General features: G+C 32.9%; 2 protein-coding genes across 7 annotated transcripts in view; one reads left to right on the forward strand and one right to left on the reverse strand.

Annotated features, from left to right (window-relative positions):
• Positions 1-802: 802 nt before the first annotated feature.
• tma16 (translation machinery associated 16 homolog) lies at positions 803-3,987 on the forward strand. Its single transcript, XM_051108440.1, has 7 exons — positions 803-913; positions 994-1,103; positions 1,231-1,268; positions 1,725-1,809; positions 1,940-2,088; positions 3,431-3,473; positions 3,608-3,987. Exons 1-7 carry the CDS (start codon positions 911-913, stop codon positions 3,756-3,758), a joined length of 579 nt encoding a protein of 192 aa, XP_050964397.1. The 5' UTR covers positions 803-910; the 3' UTR covers positions 3,759-3,987.
• A 2,348-nt stretch (positions 3,988-6,335) lies between these two features.
• marchf1 (membrane-associated ring finger (C3HC4) 1) overlaps positions 6,336-17,661 on the reverse strand; it is a 31,401-nt gene continuing 20,075 nt past the window's right edge. For 5 of the 6 annotated variants that reach the window (XM_051108381.1, XM_051108404.1, XM_051108373.1 and 2 more), the window contains 6 exons: positions 14,668-14,718; positions 14,479-14,558; positions 11,821-12,495; positions 11,559-11,739; positions 9,508-9,655; positions 6,336-7,865 (listed from right to left, as the gene is read on the reverse strand). In XM_051108381.1, coding sequence (XP_050964338.1) covers positions 7,549-7,865; positions 9,508-9,655; positions 11,559-11,739; positions 11,821-12,495; positions 14,479-14,558; positions 14,668-14,718 — 1,452 coding nt within the window. In that variant the 3' untranslated portion in view covers positions 6,336-7,548. The remainder of the gene's footprint in view (positions 7,866-9,507; positions 9,656-11,558; positions 11,740-11,820; positions 12,496-14,478; positions 14,559-14,667; positions 14,719-17,661) is intronic. The other variant, XM_051108409.1, reaches the window with a different exon arrangement.

The following is a 17,661-nucleotide window of genomic DNA, read 5'->3' on the forward strand; positions in this document are numbered from 1 at the left end:
TTGAAATATATTAAGTTTTTTAGCACATTTAGCACATACTGTTGATAACCCTTCCAACTAGAAAGTACATAAATGAAAAATGACCAACTGAAATTAAAATAAAAAGAGCAAATCAAAAAATTTAATTTAAAAAATTAAACACACACACACACACACACACACACGTCTGATTTATTATCCTTGTGGGGACTCTCCATAGGTGCAATGGTTTTTATACTCTCCACACTGTATTTTCTATCCCCTTACCCTAACCCTACCCCTAAACCTAACCCTTACAGAAAACTTTCTGCATTTTTACTTTCTCAAAAAAACTCATTCTGTATGATTTATAAGCTTTTGTACCCATGGGGACCTCAAGCCAGTCCCCACAATGTCAAAAATTTCAGGTTTTACTATCCTTGTGGGGACATTTGGTCCCCACAATGTAGCAAAAACAAGTACACACACTCACGCACAAACACACACACACACACACACACACACACACACACACACACACACACACACACACATATATATATACATATATATAAATCCAGATTAAAAGGATTTTTTTATTAGCAACAGGTATATTGAATTATACTGAATGCACAATATATAATAAAAAAATAAAATAATAATAGTCATTTATATCAAAAACAAATTTGATTTTTCTTGTTTCTGCTGTCATAAAGTAATTGTACAAGTTGGTAAAATATATTAAATTAAATTAAATTAAATTAAATTAAACATCAATTTCTCACCAGTGAGTAAAGAATACTGAAATTAAATCATATGTACCAGTGGAACTCCTAATATCTGTAAAACACGGAACAAAAATACCGTCGAACAGTCTCAGCGGTCCGTGCCTTAAATCCTTCCCCCATATATTACACGTGTGAACGACAGACGTTCATCTATATCAGCAAATATGGTAGGTTTTCGGTTAATAGCTTCATTTAATTAAGAATTACTGATGAATGGCGTGTTTAATAATTAGTATTGTCACTTCAGCCGAAGGCAGCCAAAGGGAAGGCACAGACGGAGCAGAAGGCTATTCACCCATACAGCAGGAAAGCTGCATATTTAGCAAGAGCTGCCATCAAACAACAGAGAAAAGAAAAGTAAGACTCCTTTCTGCTTCACATTTATATATGTTCATGTCATTTAAAGGGAAATAAATAATGTTTCTAATGCCACGGTTACGTTATTATATCATTACGCCTGTAATATTTGTAAATTCCCTTTTAGGTTAAAAGGCGAAAAGGCACAACGTCTAAATGTAGTAGGTGAGTAGTTTATTGCTATTTTGTACTGTCTTTGTGTAAAAAGAAATTTGAAAGCTTGTTTGTTGACCGGTTTGTGAAAGTTGTGATAGGACATTGAATAATTGGCAGTATACCAATGTGTTATACTCTAGCTAACAAAAATACGTGCCCATTAAGTTATTAAAACTTTGTTTTTTACATATGTTGTTATTTTTTGGAACATTAGACAAAACATTAAGTGAATGTTGTGTTGCAAACACTATGGGAATGTTACTTATGTTCTGTTGTCTTCGGAATCATCTGAAACTAGTTAGTAATGTTTAAAAAACGTTTATTGAACGGAAACATTTCGGAATAATGCTCCATGAATGAGGTATAAACAACATTTTTGTGCTATTTTGAGCTTTAGTCGTTGAATGTTTGTTCATAACTTTGAGAGAACCATACCACAATGTTGTCTTGACTCATTTTCTCCAGGTGAAAAACTTTTGTGGTTCCAAAGCCAGCTGGACCCTGACAAATCAGACTACACTAAACACGATGCTTGTAAAATAGTTGAGAGGTATGACACTCCTATGGCAAACATATTGTGCAAAGTTCTGCATACACAGCACCGTCTTAGGTAAAGAAATGTTGAAACTGTATATTAAAGAAATTAAAACTGCCATCTTGGCTCATGTTCTCTATCTTAGGTACCTTCAGCGGTTTGAAGGAGAGTTGGAGCAGATTGAGTTAGCGAATAGTATTAAAGGACGACAGGGTCGTCAGTACGCCTCAAGAGAGGCTGTCATCAAACAAACAATAGAGCGAGAGAGAGCTCTGTATGAAGGCAATGGCTTTGGTATGTTTCTTATATTCACTTGAACTTTTGTGTGGGTCTCTTTTATCTTTTTTTTCCCTGCCATATAAGAGGTTTATGTGAGCAGTGTTAAGAATGCTTGAATAAAATGTTCCCTGCAATAATTAAGACACTATTTCTGAAAAATAAAATGTTTAAGATAATATTTAGTGTAAAAACACTTTATGTACTGACTAAAACAATTAAGTACAAATTATATATACAGTTGAAATCGAAAGTGTACATACACCTAAATTAAAATGTTAATTATTTTACCAAAATAAGAGGGATCATACAAAATGCGTGTTATTTTATTTTATTTTTTTATTTAGTACTGACCTGAATAAGATATTTCACATAAAAACAATTACATATAGTACACAAGAGAAAAAAATAGTTGAAATTATTTTAAAAAATGACCCTGTTTAAAAGTTTACATACACTTGTAGTGGTAGTTTGGTTAGTGAGTCCCTTGTTTGTCCTGAACAGTTAAACTGCCTGATGTTCTTCAGAAAAATCCTTCAGGTTCCACAAATTCTTTGGTTTTTCAGCATTTTTGTGTATTTAAACCTTTGTTCAAATGCTCACTGATGCTCCAGAAGGAAACGCAATGCATTAAGAGCTGGGGGTGAAAACTTTTGAACAGAATGAAGATGTGTACGTTTTTTTCCTATTTTGCCAAAATATTGTATTTGTTTCATTTAGTACTGCCCTTTAGAAGCTCCAGAAGATACTTACATGTTTTCCAGAAGACAAAATAAGTTCCATTTACCCTGATCTTTACCCCCTACACATCTTCAATCTGTTCAAAAGTTTTAACCCCCAAGCTCTTAATGCATCGTTTTTCCTTCTGAAGCGTCAGTGAACGTTTGAACCTTCTGTAATAGTTGCATATGAGTCCTTCAGTTGTCCTCAGTGTGAAAAGATGGATCTTATAATCATGCAGTCATTGTTGGAAAGGGTTAAAATAAACAAAAATGCTGATAAAACACAGAATTAAGGACAACCAAGGGACTCATGAACAACTATACCTGATAAATTCAGATATTATTTTCTCTTGTGGACTATATGTAAATGTATTTTATGTGAACTATCTTATTAAGGTCAGTACTAAATAAACAATAACATGCATTTTGTATGTTCCCTCTTATTTTGGTAAAATCATTAACGTTTTGCAGATTCTGCAAGTGTATGTAAACTTTTGACTTTAACTGTTGGCTATATAGAAAGGCTAATTATGCATTTTTCCAAGGTTAATACTTAAAATGTGCATCCTTCTTTGTTACATTTAGGTACCATCATGTTCTAGATGGTTAAATGTTGTCTGTCTTTTTTCACTTTACAGAAATCCCTGATTTCATCAACTCTAAGCATCTGAAAGTATTTAGGTAATTACTACCTAAAAGCATGTTAACACTTTTAATAGCAAGCCATCAGATTGAAAGAATTTCTGGCACAGAATTATGTAAAGTCCAACCCAAACCGTAAATTTGTCTAACCTTGAGCTACTTTTGTTTAACAGAGAGTGGACCGGTGACCTCAAGAAACTCCCCAACATTAAAATGACAAAGGTTTCAGCCAAAGATACTGCACCGTCTGCAGTTTCTCAAGATAAACACGTGGAAGAAGAGAATAAGGAAGATGTATCTCTGAATTCTGATACGGACCTATAGTACTGTGAAATCCTGCAGCTTTACTAAAGTAAAGTTTACTGTAGGAAAAAGGACATCACACTGTGTGTAAGGAAAGAAAGAACAAGACATTGCTTGACGTTTTGTGCTACCAGAGTATATTAGGCCTTGTGCAGAAATGTGTTTTTGTAAGGAAGGGGGTTACTTAGTCATTCAGGTAACAGTATTATTAATCCATCAATAAACAGAGACTTCAAAACAGTTTAATACATTCACTGGTTTATTGCACTGACTGATTTTGCATGTTTTTTTTTGATAATGTACATTTGAGTTGTGAACACTGATGTTGATCAGCAAACCTCACTTGATACTGAAATGGCCCTATTTGTATTTTTTTTATTATTATTATTATTTTCATATATATAGGATATATGAAATCACTGCAGAAAATCACAATACAAAAATGTAAAATTTGCTGAATTCTTTCTGAATAACACTCAGCAAAACCTGATCACCTCCAATCTCTGTCTTAAGAAAATGAATAAGCGCTATTCTCCATAAACCCTTCAAGACATACCTCCTCAAAAGCTGCATAAGTTTTTAAAAAGAAAAAAAAAATACATCCAGTCCTTAACACCTTACAGCACGGAGGAAAACAAAGCATACCTGTTTTTTCTTGTATATACTTCCTGTAATACCCACCATATCTTTCTGAAATCTCATTATCACCCATAGAAAAAAAAAGGTAAAATTATGATAACCAGGATATGGATGTATGGTTTCTTCCTTGCCAGCTGTAAAGAAAGTATAAACTAAAACTTTTTACAGATTACTGAAAACAAAGAAATTGTGTTAACATTAACACAAGCTATTTACCAATGCTATCTGATTTCTATTTTGTAACACTTGTGTCTTTGGTTTTTTGAAGACTTTCAATGTATTTAATTCTATTCTTTTGTAAGGTGTCTCGTCTCATCTTTACCTGACCCAAGAGTTAACAGATTAAGGAAAAGACAGCTGAGGTGAAAGCCAAAGCTATAAAGGATTGGCTTCCTTTACTTGAATAATCCCTGGCGTGAATGCTGTGTTCACCTCTGGTACTGTGTCACATTCAGATGTCACTGAGGTTGCGCTAATCTACAGAGCAGGAGAGAACAGCTAAACCACTTCAGAACAGGCTAAGAATATAAGAATGTGTACCTTATTTTGGATAAGGTACACATTCTTTAGATTTTATTTTAGATCTAACCAGCAAGAAATATACAGTATGTATATGCTATAGAATAGCGCTGCCAATTGATTAAGGCAAGACACCCCAGGTGAACAGAATAAAACATTTCATAGACTGATTTTATATATATATATATATATATATTTGAAAATACTTACTTAATTAAATATGCACTAATTTACAGAATAGAAGCCTGAAAATTAGATAAAGCCAAGTTGACATACAGTTGAGGTCAAAAGTTTACATCCCCCATTCAAAATCTGTAAAATGTTAATTATTTTACCAAAATAAGAGAGATCATTCAAAATGCATGACTGTCAATTTAGTACTGACTTGATTAAGACATAAAACATATAAAAGATGTTTACATATAGTCCACAAGAGAAAATAATAGTTGAATTATAAAAATGACCCTGTTTAAAATTTTACAAACACTTGATTCTTAATACTATGTTGTTACCTGAATGATCCACAGCTGTGCTTTTTTTATTTAGTGATAGTTGTTCATGAGTCCTTTCTTTGTCCTGAACAGTTACACTGCCTGCTGTTCAGAGAAAAATCCTTCAGGTCCCACAGATTCTTTGTTTTTCCAGCATTTTTGTGTATTTGAACCCCTTCCAACAATGACTGTGTGATTTTAAGATCCATCTTTTCACACTGAGAACAACTGAGGGACTCATATGGAGCTATTACAGAAGGTTCAAGCACTCACTGATGCTTCAGAAGAAAAAACATGCATTGGGAGCCAGGGGTGAAAACTTTTTGAATTTGAAAATAAGGGTAAATTAAACTTAGTCTGTCTTCTGCAACTATCTTCTGTAGCCTCTGAAGGGCAGTACTAAATGAAAAAATATGATATTTAGGCAAAATAAGAAAAATGTACACATCTCCATTGTGTTCAAAAGTTTTCACACCCCCCCGGTTCATAATGCCTTGTTTGTCCTTCTAAAGCATCGGTGAGCATTTTAACCTTCTGTAATAGTTGCATATGAGTCCGTCCGTTGTCCTCAATGTGAAAAGATGAATCTCAAAATCATACAGTCATTGTTGGAAAGGGTTCAAATACACAAAAATGCTGGAAAACCAAAGACTTTGTAAGACCTAAAGGATTTTTCTGAAGAACAGCGGGCAGTTTAACAAGGGACTCATGAACAAAACACGGCATAGCTGTGGATCATTCAGGTAACAACACAGTATTAAGAATCAAGGGGATGTAAACTTTTGAACAGGGTCATTTTAATAAATTCAACTATTATTTTATCTTGTGGACTTTATGTAAACATCTTTTATGTGAAATGTCTTATTCAGGCCAGTACTAAATAAACAATAACACGCATTTTGTATGATACCTCTTATTTTCGTAAAATAATTAACATTTTGCAGATTCTGAAAGAGGGATGTAAACTTTTGACCTTAACCATATTAGAGTCATTAGAAGAGCTTTTCAATATCTCTTTTTATCACTCCATAAATCAGAAAATACTGTCAATAGTCAGAAAATAATGTTTTCACCATGTTTTTAGAAATAAAATATTGTATAAATACAGGTAAATTATACATGAACAAACCCTTCACTAAAACCCTGTAGAATATAGATAGAAATAAAGCTATAAAGTTAGATGTATAAAAAAACACTCTTTTTGAGAAAAGGCCTTGAAAGATACATATTGTAATTTAAATCTACAGATGCAAATTGAAATGTGCAACACTTATATGCGTATTTTGGATGTTTTCTTGACTCTAAAACATTATGAAAAGCCAAATAGCCCAAAATCTCAACACTGACTAGTGCTTAAAAACAATTTTGCCTGTAGTGTCTTGCCTTTTTAATCGACTTAATGATACGATATGACTGCAGATTTGCAAAAAACATGAAGGTTGTTTAAGCTAAGTTGTTTAAAGAATAGTTCACCCAAAAATTTAAATTCTGCCATTAATTTCTCACCCTCATGTCGTTCCAAACCTGTAAGACCTTCGTTCATTTTTGGAACACAAATTAAGATTTTTTTTTAATCTGAAAGCTTTCTGACCCTTCATAGACAGCAACACAACTGACACATTCAAGGCCCAGAAAAGTAGTAAGGACATTGTTAAAATAGTCCAAGCAACATCAGTGGTTCAAATGTAATATAAACCTAAATGATGTCCTTACTACCCTTTTGGGCCTTGAACGCATCGGTTGCATTGCTGTCTATGCCGGGTCAGAAAACCTCTTAGATTTCATCAAAAATATCTTAATTTGTGTTCAGAAGATGAAGTCTTACGGGATGGCATGAAGTGAGTAATTAATGACAGAATTTTCACTTTTGGGTGAACTATTCCTTTAAATGGCTCAGATAATAGGGAAATACCTTACAACACTTAAGTATGGATTGGGGGTATGATTACATATGGTAATGTTTTTACATCTTGTTTTGTATATAGTAAATTGCGCACAATTTGACAGCCCTATAGCAACTTCCTATGTACGTTTACCCATCCTCTAATAAAAATAAAAAAGTGCTTTTGTAATATGTGAATCACATCACTTTGGTCAAATACACCAGGAGCCCTTTCCTAAACTTTTCAGCTACTGAGGTTCAGAGCAGCAAGCATCCATTGTCAAACAGGGGCCATTTCCACTCCTCCCATGTTTGTTTGTGTCTGAGGAGCGGGAACCTCTGCCGCCCCGTGCGTGCCGTTGCTCTGGGTGACCGGGGGCGGCCTGTTCTCTCCGTTGCGGACGGTGTCGGGGCAGTTCTGTACAAAGATGATCCTGTTGAAAGCCTTCAGCCTCCTCCAGAGCTGCAGGTAGACCTTGCACTGAATGTACATGAAGATGAGTCCTCCAGCAAAGCCAACCGCCACCACGATGAGCTTGGTCCAGAACGGCCAATCCAGCACCCCTACGGCATTGAGAGGGGACAAACGCACCAACGCTGTGTGTGCAATGACAGCATGGCATGGAATTACAGCACTATATGATATTATCTTCCAGCTACTCTGATATACTTCCCATACGGCTATACTGGGGTTCCAACATCACAGTACATCGTTGCATTAAAAGCAACAGTAAATCATTTTTTTGTGTTTTTGTTTGTTTGTTTGTTTTTTATTTCTCTTTCTTTATTTGTCCCAGTTGTCTTGGACATTATACTGACACTTAGTGGTCTAGATGAACTCATTCTTTGTTTTATACATCACTGATGTCACATGGACTATTTTATGGACATCCTTACTACCTTTCTTGGCCTTGAACGTGGTAGTTGCATTGCTGTCTGTACAGGGTCAGAAAGCTCTTGGATTTCATCAAAGGTGAGTAATTAATTACATAATTTTCATTTTGGGGTGAATTATCCCTTTAAAATGGCAGCCCCTATGAGTGGGCTACCCACACCTAATAAATAGCTTTTTTAATATTTAGTGTTATTTTAGTATTTTTTATTATTGCTTGTATTATATTATGTATTATAGTATTTATTAATATTTTAAATTAGCTTTTATTTTTATATTTTAAATGTTCATTTTAATAGGTTTACTCTGTAGTAATGTAATTTCTATTAATTTTGTTTTTAAAATATTTCCAAATAACTTTCTTTTTTCAGTTTTAGTCATTTTAACTGATGTTTACATCAACTTAGACTTATTTCAGTTAGGTGCCAAAACAACATTTCTAATTTTTCATCTAACATTTCATCTCACTTTATTAACTCGCATTATTTTGATGACCAAAAATATTTTAATTTTTTTTTTTTTAGTTAACAATGCCAAAACAAATTGTCCCCATTCCATGTGAGTGTGCATAATTTTAAATCATGATATGGTATGATTTTAATTTGTCCAAAGCATTGATGATTCTTTATGGCTTAAAATGGGCTACTTTACAACAAGACTGAATTACATCATTAAATAACCACCTATAAAACTAGTTGCTTATTGTTAAATAAACCATTTCAGCTGTACTAAACTAAATAATATAATAGCTGTGGATCACACTGGAACCTGATTAACGCTGCATTGTATTTCATGCCCTCTTGCAAGTATTAAAGGAGAAGTCCACTTCCAAAACAAAGATTCACATATAATGTACTCACCCCCTTGTCATCCAAGATGTTCATGTCTTTTTTTCTTCAGTCGTAAAGAAATCATGTTTTTTGAGGAAAACATTTCTGCATTTTTCTCCATATAATGGACTGATATGGTGCCCTGATTTTGAACTTCCAAAAAGCAGTTTAAATCCGGCTTCAAACGATCCGAGGAAGAAGGGTCTTATCTAGCGATATGATTGGTTATTTTCATTAAAAAAATACAATTTAAACCGCATTTGGGATCGTTTGAAGCCGCATTGAAACTGCATTTTGGAAGTTCAAAATCGGGGCACCATATCAGTCCATTATATGAAGAAAAATGCTGAAATGTTTTCCTCAAAAAACATAATTTCTTTACAACTGAAGAAAGAAAGACATGAACATCTTGGATGACAATGGGGCGAGTAAATTATTTGTAAATTGTTGTTCTGGAAGTGGACTTCTCCTTTAAAACCTTTGCGTATCTATATTGTATGCCTGTTAGTGTGTTTACCATTGTTCTTGCCTTGTCGAATCTCTTCAGCTGTGCGGTCAATCAGGACGTAGAGTGACCAGATGACACACACCACAGCAGCCAGGTGAAAAGTCACAGAACAGAAGATCTTCCGTCGCTCGCTTGTAGACATCTGTAGCTTTTCCCACTAAATAAGAAACAGGGAACAAGTGTGCAGTGCTTTATGAATGCATTATTATTTTAGCCACAATGTGGCAGCACTAGGCTATGTGCGTGCTGATCTTCACAATATATCCACATTCAGAATAATCTGCACAATCCACCATAAGTTTTTTTATCAGCAGTGTTTACTAAAGAAAGAACTCCTTTTTGAACAACCCCACCAAATCATTAAACGCTGGTGTGTAAGTCAATCATCATTTTAGCTGTGGGCATAAATGATCTAGTTTTCTTTTTTAAATTATTGCTTTGTGCTATGTGCTTAAAAATGATGAAAGTCACTGAAAGAGATTGTACTGGCACACACTGTGTTGCTATGGAAACACAGCACAGTAGGGTGTTATGATCAAGCTTGGGAAGCAGAGATGAAAGTGTAAATTAAATGTGCTTTTCAATTACATTTGTTCAAAATACAATGATATTTTATTTATTTTTTGCATTTGTGAAATGTCTTGTGGAAGGGCTCTTCAACAGTTTTTCAGGCCAAAAAACATTTGCTGGGAGATGGAGAACTGTTGCAAATTGTATTAAACTTGCATGAGTTTTGCATTTTAAGCCTGGCCTATAATAACATGCTTATAGTAGCATATTTATGTATTTCCATCATTATGATGCTCAAACCATAGTGCGTTAAAATAATCATAATGTTCGACAGTGTCATATTCTTGTACATTTTAATTTTTTACCCGTTCAAAGGTCTGGGATCATTACGATTTTTAATTATTTGATCAAAAATACACTAAAACATTAATATTGTGAACTATACTATACTATACTATACTATACTATAAAACAACTTTTTTATTTTAGTATATGTGACCATGGAAAACTATTCTTAAGCAGCACGGGTATATTTGTAGCAATAGCCAAAAATACAATGTATGGGTCAAAATGATCAATTTTTCTTTTATGCCAAAAATCATTAGGATATTAAGTAAAGATCATGTTCCATTAAGATATTTTGTAGATTTCCTACTGTAAGTATATCAAAACTTAATTTTTGATTAGTAATATGCATAGCTAAGAACTTCATATGAACAACTTTAAAGGCGATTTTCTTTATTTTTATATTCAGATTTTCAAATAGTTGTATCTCAGCCAAATATTGTCCTATCCTAACAAACCATACATCAATGAAAAGCTTATTTATTTATTTCAGATAATGTATAAATCTCAATTTAAAAAAAAAATCACCCTCATGACTAGTTTTGTGTCCAGGGTCACATATTTTAACATTTATTCCTGTGATGGCAAAACTGAATAAATGTAGAAAAAAACTGCTACTTATTTATTTATTTTTTTTGGAAAATGAGATTCTCTGCTAAATAGGAAGTTAAAAAGAGCAGCTATTATATAATATAATAAACTTTTGTATCTTTATAAATGTCCTTACTGCCACTATTAATGTATTTAATGTATTTTCTGACCCCAAACTATTCAATATGATCACCTGATCACCAATATGATCACCAATATGATCTGAGCTTTCTGACCCTGCATAGACAGCAACTGACACATTCAAGAAGAAAATAAATAGTTTAATAAAGTCATTATTTTTGTTTTCTTTACACAGAAAAGTATTCTTGCAGCTTCATAAAATTACAGTTGAATCACTGATGTCACATGGACTATTTTAATAATGTCCTTACCACCTTTCTGGGCATTGAATGTGCACGTTGGATTGCTCTCTATGCAGGTTCAGAAAGCTCTTGAATTTCATCAACAATATCTTAATTTGTGTTCCGAAGGTCTTACTGGTTTGAAACAAAATGAAGGTGAGTAATTAATGACAGATTTTACATTTTGGGGTGAACTATCCCTTTAATAAAACAGGATCTGAGCTATTTAGAGACGTGTGTATGTGTGCGTACCTTGCGCAAAGGCTTGAGGTGTGTCTCCATGATGAAGTCATATTTGCACAGCTCACAGCAGCGTGTATCAGAGCTCTTGATCCACTGGTGCAGGCAGCCCTGGTGCACAAAACGCAAACTTCCCGTACATCGGCAAGGGGTGATGAGCGGACACTCCTCGTCCCCTTCACAGTGACAGATCCTGCACAAACAAAACACATTAGCTTTTCGCTCGTTTGACCTCTCACGCTCATCCATGTCTATCTCGCTCTCTCTCTCTCACCTGCACACCTCTAGTTCATCATCAGTGCATGCTTGTTGCGTGGCGCCATTTTGATTGGTGGGAATAGTGCATTTACAAGGGGACGGGACAGACATGTTTGGGTCTCCTGAACCTCTCTCTTCATAGGTCTTTGTAAAAGGCTCTTCCTCCTCACTTGCACTCCTACTACTAGCACGCTCATTCCCTTTTTTGTGACTGGCTGCCTGGCTTTGGCCCCCACTTTTTGGCTCCTCTCTTTTTGACAACTTTTTGTGGGCCCTGGTGTTGGGGCCCTTGCACAGTGGTGGCTGGTTCTCTTTCTGTCCCTCGTCTGAGTTGACAGACATGTGCTTGGCCGCGTCCCGTTCCTCACGGGGATGCGCTTGCGTGTGTCGGCTGCCGCTGCGTCTCCGTCGTGCTTTCTGGCGGCTCCAGGAACGAGCTTCCCTCCAGCGCTGCTCGTCCTCTGAGGAGGAGTCTGAGTGTGTGTGTGTTTGCTTATGCAACCGGGAATGTCTCGGTTTCTCCACACACTCAGCAGTGCAGCCAACGGTACCGGTGCTCTCGCGGCGCCGACGGATACGACGTTTGACTTGCCGCTTTGCGGTGGGGGCGGGGTCGGAGGCGGGGTTTAGGGGCATGATGGGTGTGGTCTGATCTGAGCCATCTACTTCAAGTTTAGTGTGACCACTAGAGCTGCACAACACATACACACGGATGTATAAAAACAAAAGAGATGAAGAAGACACAACAGAGCGTGAAATGATTGACAAATAAAAAACTTAATGGACAAACAAAAGTGAGTTTCTGTTGAAAGGTGAATTTCTGCCTAATTCACTGTTCAGTAATTATTTTAATACAGAAAACCACAAAGAAAATGTGGCATTCAAAACATGATATTTTAAATCATTTAACATACCTTCAGACGTATGCATTCATATATAGAGGAAAGACTACTAGTGATATTACATTTACATCTAAATTATTTTAGAATTATTTAGAACAGAATGTTTATAAATCATTATTCTATTACAATTTAATTTAATATTTACACTATTCATCTATTTTGAATTTATTCAATTTAAATGTAATAATTTAATACAAATGATTTCGTAACAAATTATATTGTTCTATTTTGCTTTCCTAATTTAGAACAAAATATTTATATATCATTATTCTATTCTAATTTAATTTAATATTTAGATTATTAGTCTATTTTGCATTAATTTAATTTAAATGTAATAATCTATTAACAATTTAATAGAATTTATTATAATTTAATAAATATATAATCTTTTTTTTTACATAAATTCAATTTAAATGTAATAATTTAATACTAATTATTTAATAACAAATTATATTTTTTCTACTTTGTTCTTAATTTTATACAAAATGTTTCAAAAATTATATTGTTCTATTTTGCTTTCCTAATTTAGTACAAAATATTTATAAATCATTATTCTATTCTAATTTAATTTAATATTTAGATTATTAGTCTATTTTGCATTAATTTAATTTAAATGTAATAATTTAATACAAATTATTTCATAACAAATTATATTTTTTATTTTGTCTTAATTTAATACAGAATATTGTATAAATTATATTATTCTAATTTAATTAGTATAATTTTATACAAAATGTTTCATAAATTATATTATTCTATTTTGCTTTCCTAATTTAGTACAAAATATTTATAAATCATTATTCTGTTCTAATCTAGTTTGATAATTTTATTATTTTTCTATTTTGCATTTATTTACATTTTACCATTTTAAAAAATGATTTTACAACAAATTATTTTTTAATATAATTTAACATAAAGGTAATAACTGAATTCCAAATATTTCAAATAAATTATATTTTGTTCTTTATTTAATACAAAATGTTTCATGAATTATATTATTCTATTTTGCTTTACTAATTTAGTACAAAAGTTTTATAAATCATTATTCTATTTTCATTTAATTCAGTTATTTAATATAATAACTGTAATTATAACAAAATTATATTATTCTTCTATTTTGCATACATTTATTTAAATTTTACCATTAAATACAAATGATTTTACAACAAATTAATTTTTTCTATTTTGTTCCTAATTTAATACTAAATGTTTTATACATTTATATTAGTATAATAAAATTTTGTTCTAATTAATTTTAATTAATTATATTCTTTAAATTTTAAATTTAATTCTTTAAATCGGTTCAAATTTTATCATTTAAAAAATTGTTTTGATTAATTATATTATAATTTAATTAATACTGATTAATTATAATACTCTTAAGTTAATATAAAATGTTTTCTATATTATATTATAGATTGAATTTGTAATTTAAATTGATTGAAATTTAATAAATAATTACATTATTTTATTTAGTATTTGTAATTGAATTTAATTTTATAATGTAATACAAAATAATTTATTAACGGCATTATTCTACTTTGTAGTTTTTAATCTCATTTATTTATGATTAAACACATTAAATTTATTGTATTATAATCTCTCTACTTTCTGCGAGACATTTCTTTTCATTGTTCAAAATTTTCTGTCAGCTTATTTTCTGGTTTTAAAAAGAAAAAAGACACTGACATTCCAAAAAATCACATGATTGTGCAAACATGTAAATGAGCAAAGCACCAATCACAAGCACCGTGTCCCACAACCACACTCACCTGCATATGTCCTGGGAGGAGGGTGTAACTGATGTTTGAGAGATGCTGTTCAGCACAGCTCCTGGGGTGGAACTGCTCGCCTGAAACAGCAGGTGACACACAAGTACAAAATAATATGCATGTGCAAAGCACGCACTTTGTTGTCATTAGTGTTGTTCTGAATAATGATGGTGTGGGTGTGTATGTTACCTTAGATATATTGCTGGATCGACTTCCTGATCGCCCAGGTGCCTTCTCAGCCTAAAGGAAACAAAGAGGATTAACCATATGCTCTTTCACGCACATTGAGGCCATACCTTAGCCGTACTACAAAACACTTCTTCCTTTGGCAGCTGAAAGTATAGAATCAATTATATGGCCCATCTGAAACTTTGCTCTACTTCAAACAAGTATGGGAAAGTATGGGAAACCTGTTTGGTACTTTTGCTATCAGTTTGATGATATTAGAGCAAAAATTGCAAGCACTTTCACACACAAACCAACAAAGAAAAGTTGGCTTTTAAACAAGTGCTTCTGTCACATGTTTGAACAGATCTTTAATGTGACTGCAGCTTTAAGACAAACCAATCCTATTACTTAAAATAACAGCAGCATCCTAAGACCCGTTTGCGTGCTTGTGTGTTCATGGCAACTAATAAACACAAAGACTATTTTTATAAATTATTTATAAAGATTATGGGTTAGATGACTAGAAGGAGAGGTAATACTTATCATTCATTCAAGTGTATAGAGCTCTGTTTAAAGTCAAGATTAAATCAATAGTATCTCTATTTACTTGCTTAATGCATGTTCCTGGTCTGACTGTGAACAATTCATCATGTTATTTACAATAAAAAAATATTTGGCTTTGTAATCTTTAATCAAAATGTAATGACTGTCTCTGTCTCTAAACTGGGTGAACAAGTTTTTATGTGATTATAACTAATTGCTTTATAAATTTAATAGCAAACTCTCATCTCGCTTGGATCTGCTAAAGTAATGCAACATTCATTTTAAGCAATCCTAATGTAGTGTATAAAAAATATCCTGTTTCCTTTAGAAATAAAACATGTTATGAAGATAAAATTCATGTTTACTTAACAGCAGTGTGAACAGAAAATAAGTAAGTTGCACTTGTGAATGTAACATGTTTTACTTCAGTTCAGTATCATCAAACACAAGTGGTATTTTTATACAACCAGGAAAAAATCAAATTCAAACTAATGAAATATTGGTTTTACTTTTTAAATATATACATACCATTTATGTTCAGCAAGATATTTTAAATATTTTTGAAAGAAGTCACTTATGCTCATCAAGGCTACATTTATTTGATCAAAAATACAGTAAAATATTGTGAAATGTTATTATAATTTAAAAGAACTGTTTTCTATATTAATATATTTTAAAGTCTAATTTACTCCTATGATGACAAAGCTGACTTTTTAGTCTTACTCCAGTTTTCATTGTCACCTGTTACTTTACAAGAAACATTTATTATTAGGCAGCCTAAGTGCAAATAGCAATAGATGCTATTTACACAAATGTACAGATTTAATTTACATTATGTTAAAATAGCAGGATTTTCTGCTATTTCTAATACTTATTGCAAATAGAGGCAATTATATGCACCTCAGTAGAACATTATAAAACAGTATGCAATAATAACGTATTGAGTGTAAATTATGGCTTTAATTCAAATTATTAAATGGATGCCACCTTATTGGGACACTAAGCCCTCCCTACATCTACCCTTACTCTACCTGATACTTTAATTTCCTTCATTTTTATAAAAAAATGCCTTTCCGATATGACACTTGAAAAGGGAGAAAAAAGTTTGCCAAAAGGCAGATTCAAACCCGGGTTGATCGCATCGAAGAGCGTACAGCACTCATTGTACCATCTGCGCCAATGGAGCTAATGTTCAATGTTCGTCTACTGTAGTGTTGACCAGCCCAATCACACATTGGTGGGCGGAGCTAGTATAAACAGCCTCTGCCAACAAGGCGGGCTGTTTGTTATAGCGGTTATTTTGGAATGAAAATGTAAATGATGTGATGTGTGGCCAAGTATGGTGACCCATACTTGGAATTTGTGCTCTGCATTTCACCCATCCAACTGCACACACACAGCAGTGAGAAGTGAACAAACACACACACTGTGAACACACACCCGGAGCAGTGGGCAGCCATTTTTTTGTTATTACTATTAATGTTGAAAACAGTGTTGCTTAATATTTTTGTGAAAACTGTGATACTTTTTTTTCAGGGTTCTTTGACTTTATTTGAAATAGAAATAATGTTAACAGTAACACTGTAAATATGTTTACTGTCATTTTTGAACATTTAAATACATACTTGCTAAATTAAACCATCATTTCTTTAAAAAAAAAATCCGCCTTTTGAATGGTCATACAAAGGGCTTTCTGCACAGTTATGGTTTATAAGGAAGCCCATTTCCACCACTGCATAAAAAATAAAAAAGGTAATTGCGACTGTTTATCTCACAATTCTGACTTTTTTTCTTAGAATTATGTGATACAAACTTGCAATAATTACTTTTTTCTTAGCATTTTGAGATATAAACTCGAGTTAGAAAGAATTGAAAGATACAAACTCACAATTCTGAATTTTTTTCTCAGAATTGTGTGATATAAACTCACAACTGCAAAAAATAAAGTCAGAATTGTGAGATAAAAACTTCAAACTACAGTTCTGACTTTCTCAAAATTCTGATTTTTTCCCTCAGAGCTGTGAGATATAAACACATTTGGGAGTTATGAAGTCCAGTTTTGAGGGCGAAAAATACTGATATCTTCTCAGAATTGTGAGTTTATATTTCAAAATTCTATTATAACCTGCAGCTGCGAGTTTATATCATGTAATTCTGACTTTTTTCAGAATTTCAAGTTTATATCTGACAATTCTAAGAAAAAAGCCAGAACTGTGAGTTTGTATCACAATTCTGAGAAAAAAAAAAATCAGAATTGCGAGATGTAAGCTCGCAGTTGCAAGTTATAAAGTCAGAATTTCGAGATATAAACTCTACTCTGAGAACATTAGTATTTTTTCCCCCTCAAAACTGGACTTTAGAACTCGCGAATGCGAGTTTGTATCTCACAACTCTGAGGGAAAAAGTCAGAATTTTGAAATAGGGTTTTGAGAAAGAAAGTCAGAATTGCCAGTTTATATCACACAATTCTAA

The sequence above is a fragment of the Labeo rohita genome, chromosome 1 (genome assembly GCF_022985175.1).
Source record: "Labeo rohita strain BAU-BD-2019 chromosome 1, IGBB_LRoh.1.0, whole genome shotgun sequence".
In the NCBI taxonomy this organism is placed as follows: Eukaryota; Metazoa; Chordata; class Actinopteri; order Cypriniformes; family Cyprinidae; genus Labeo; species Labeo rohita.

Coding starts and splice junctions, on each gene's coding strand:
- tma16 (XM_051108440.1), top strand. Junction 1,104..1,230: donor AAACAACAGAGAAAAGAAAA/GTAAGACTCCTT, acceptor ATTCCCTTTTAG/GTTAAAAGGCGAAAAGGCAC. Junction 3,474..3,607: donor AAGCATCTGAAAGTATTTAG/GTAATTACTACC, acceptor TTTGTTTAACAG/AGAGTGGACCGGTGACCTCA.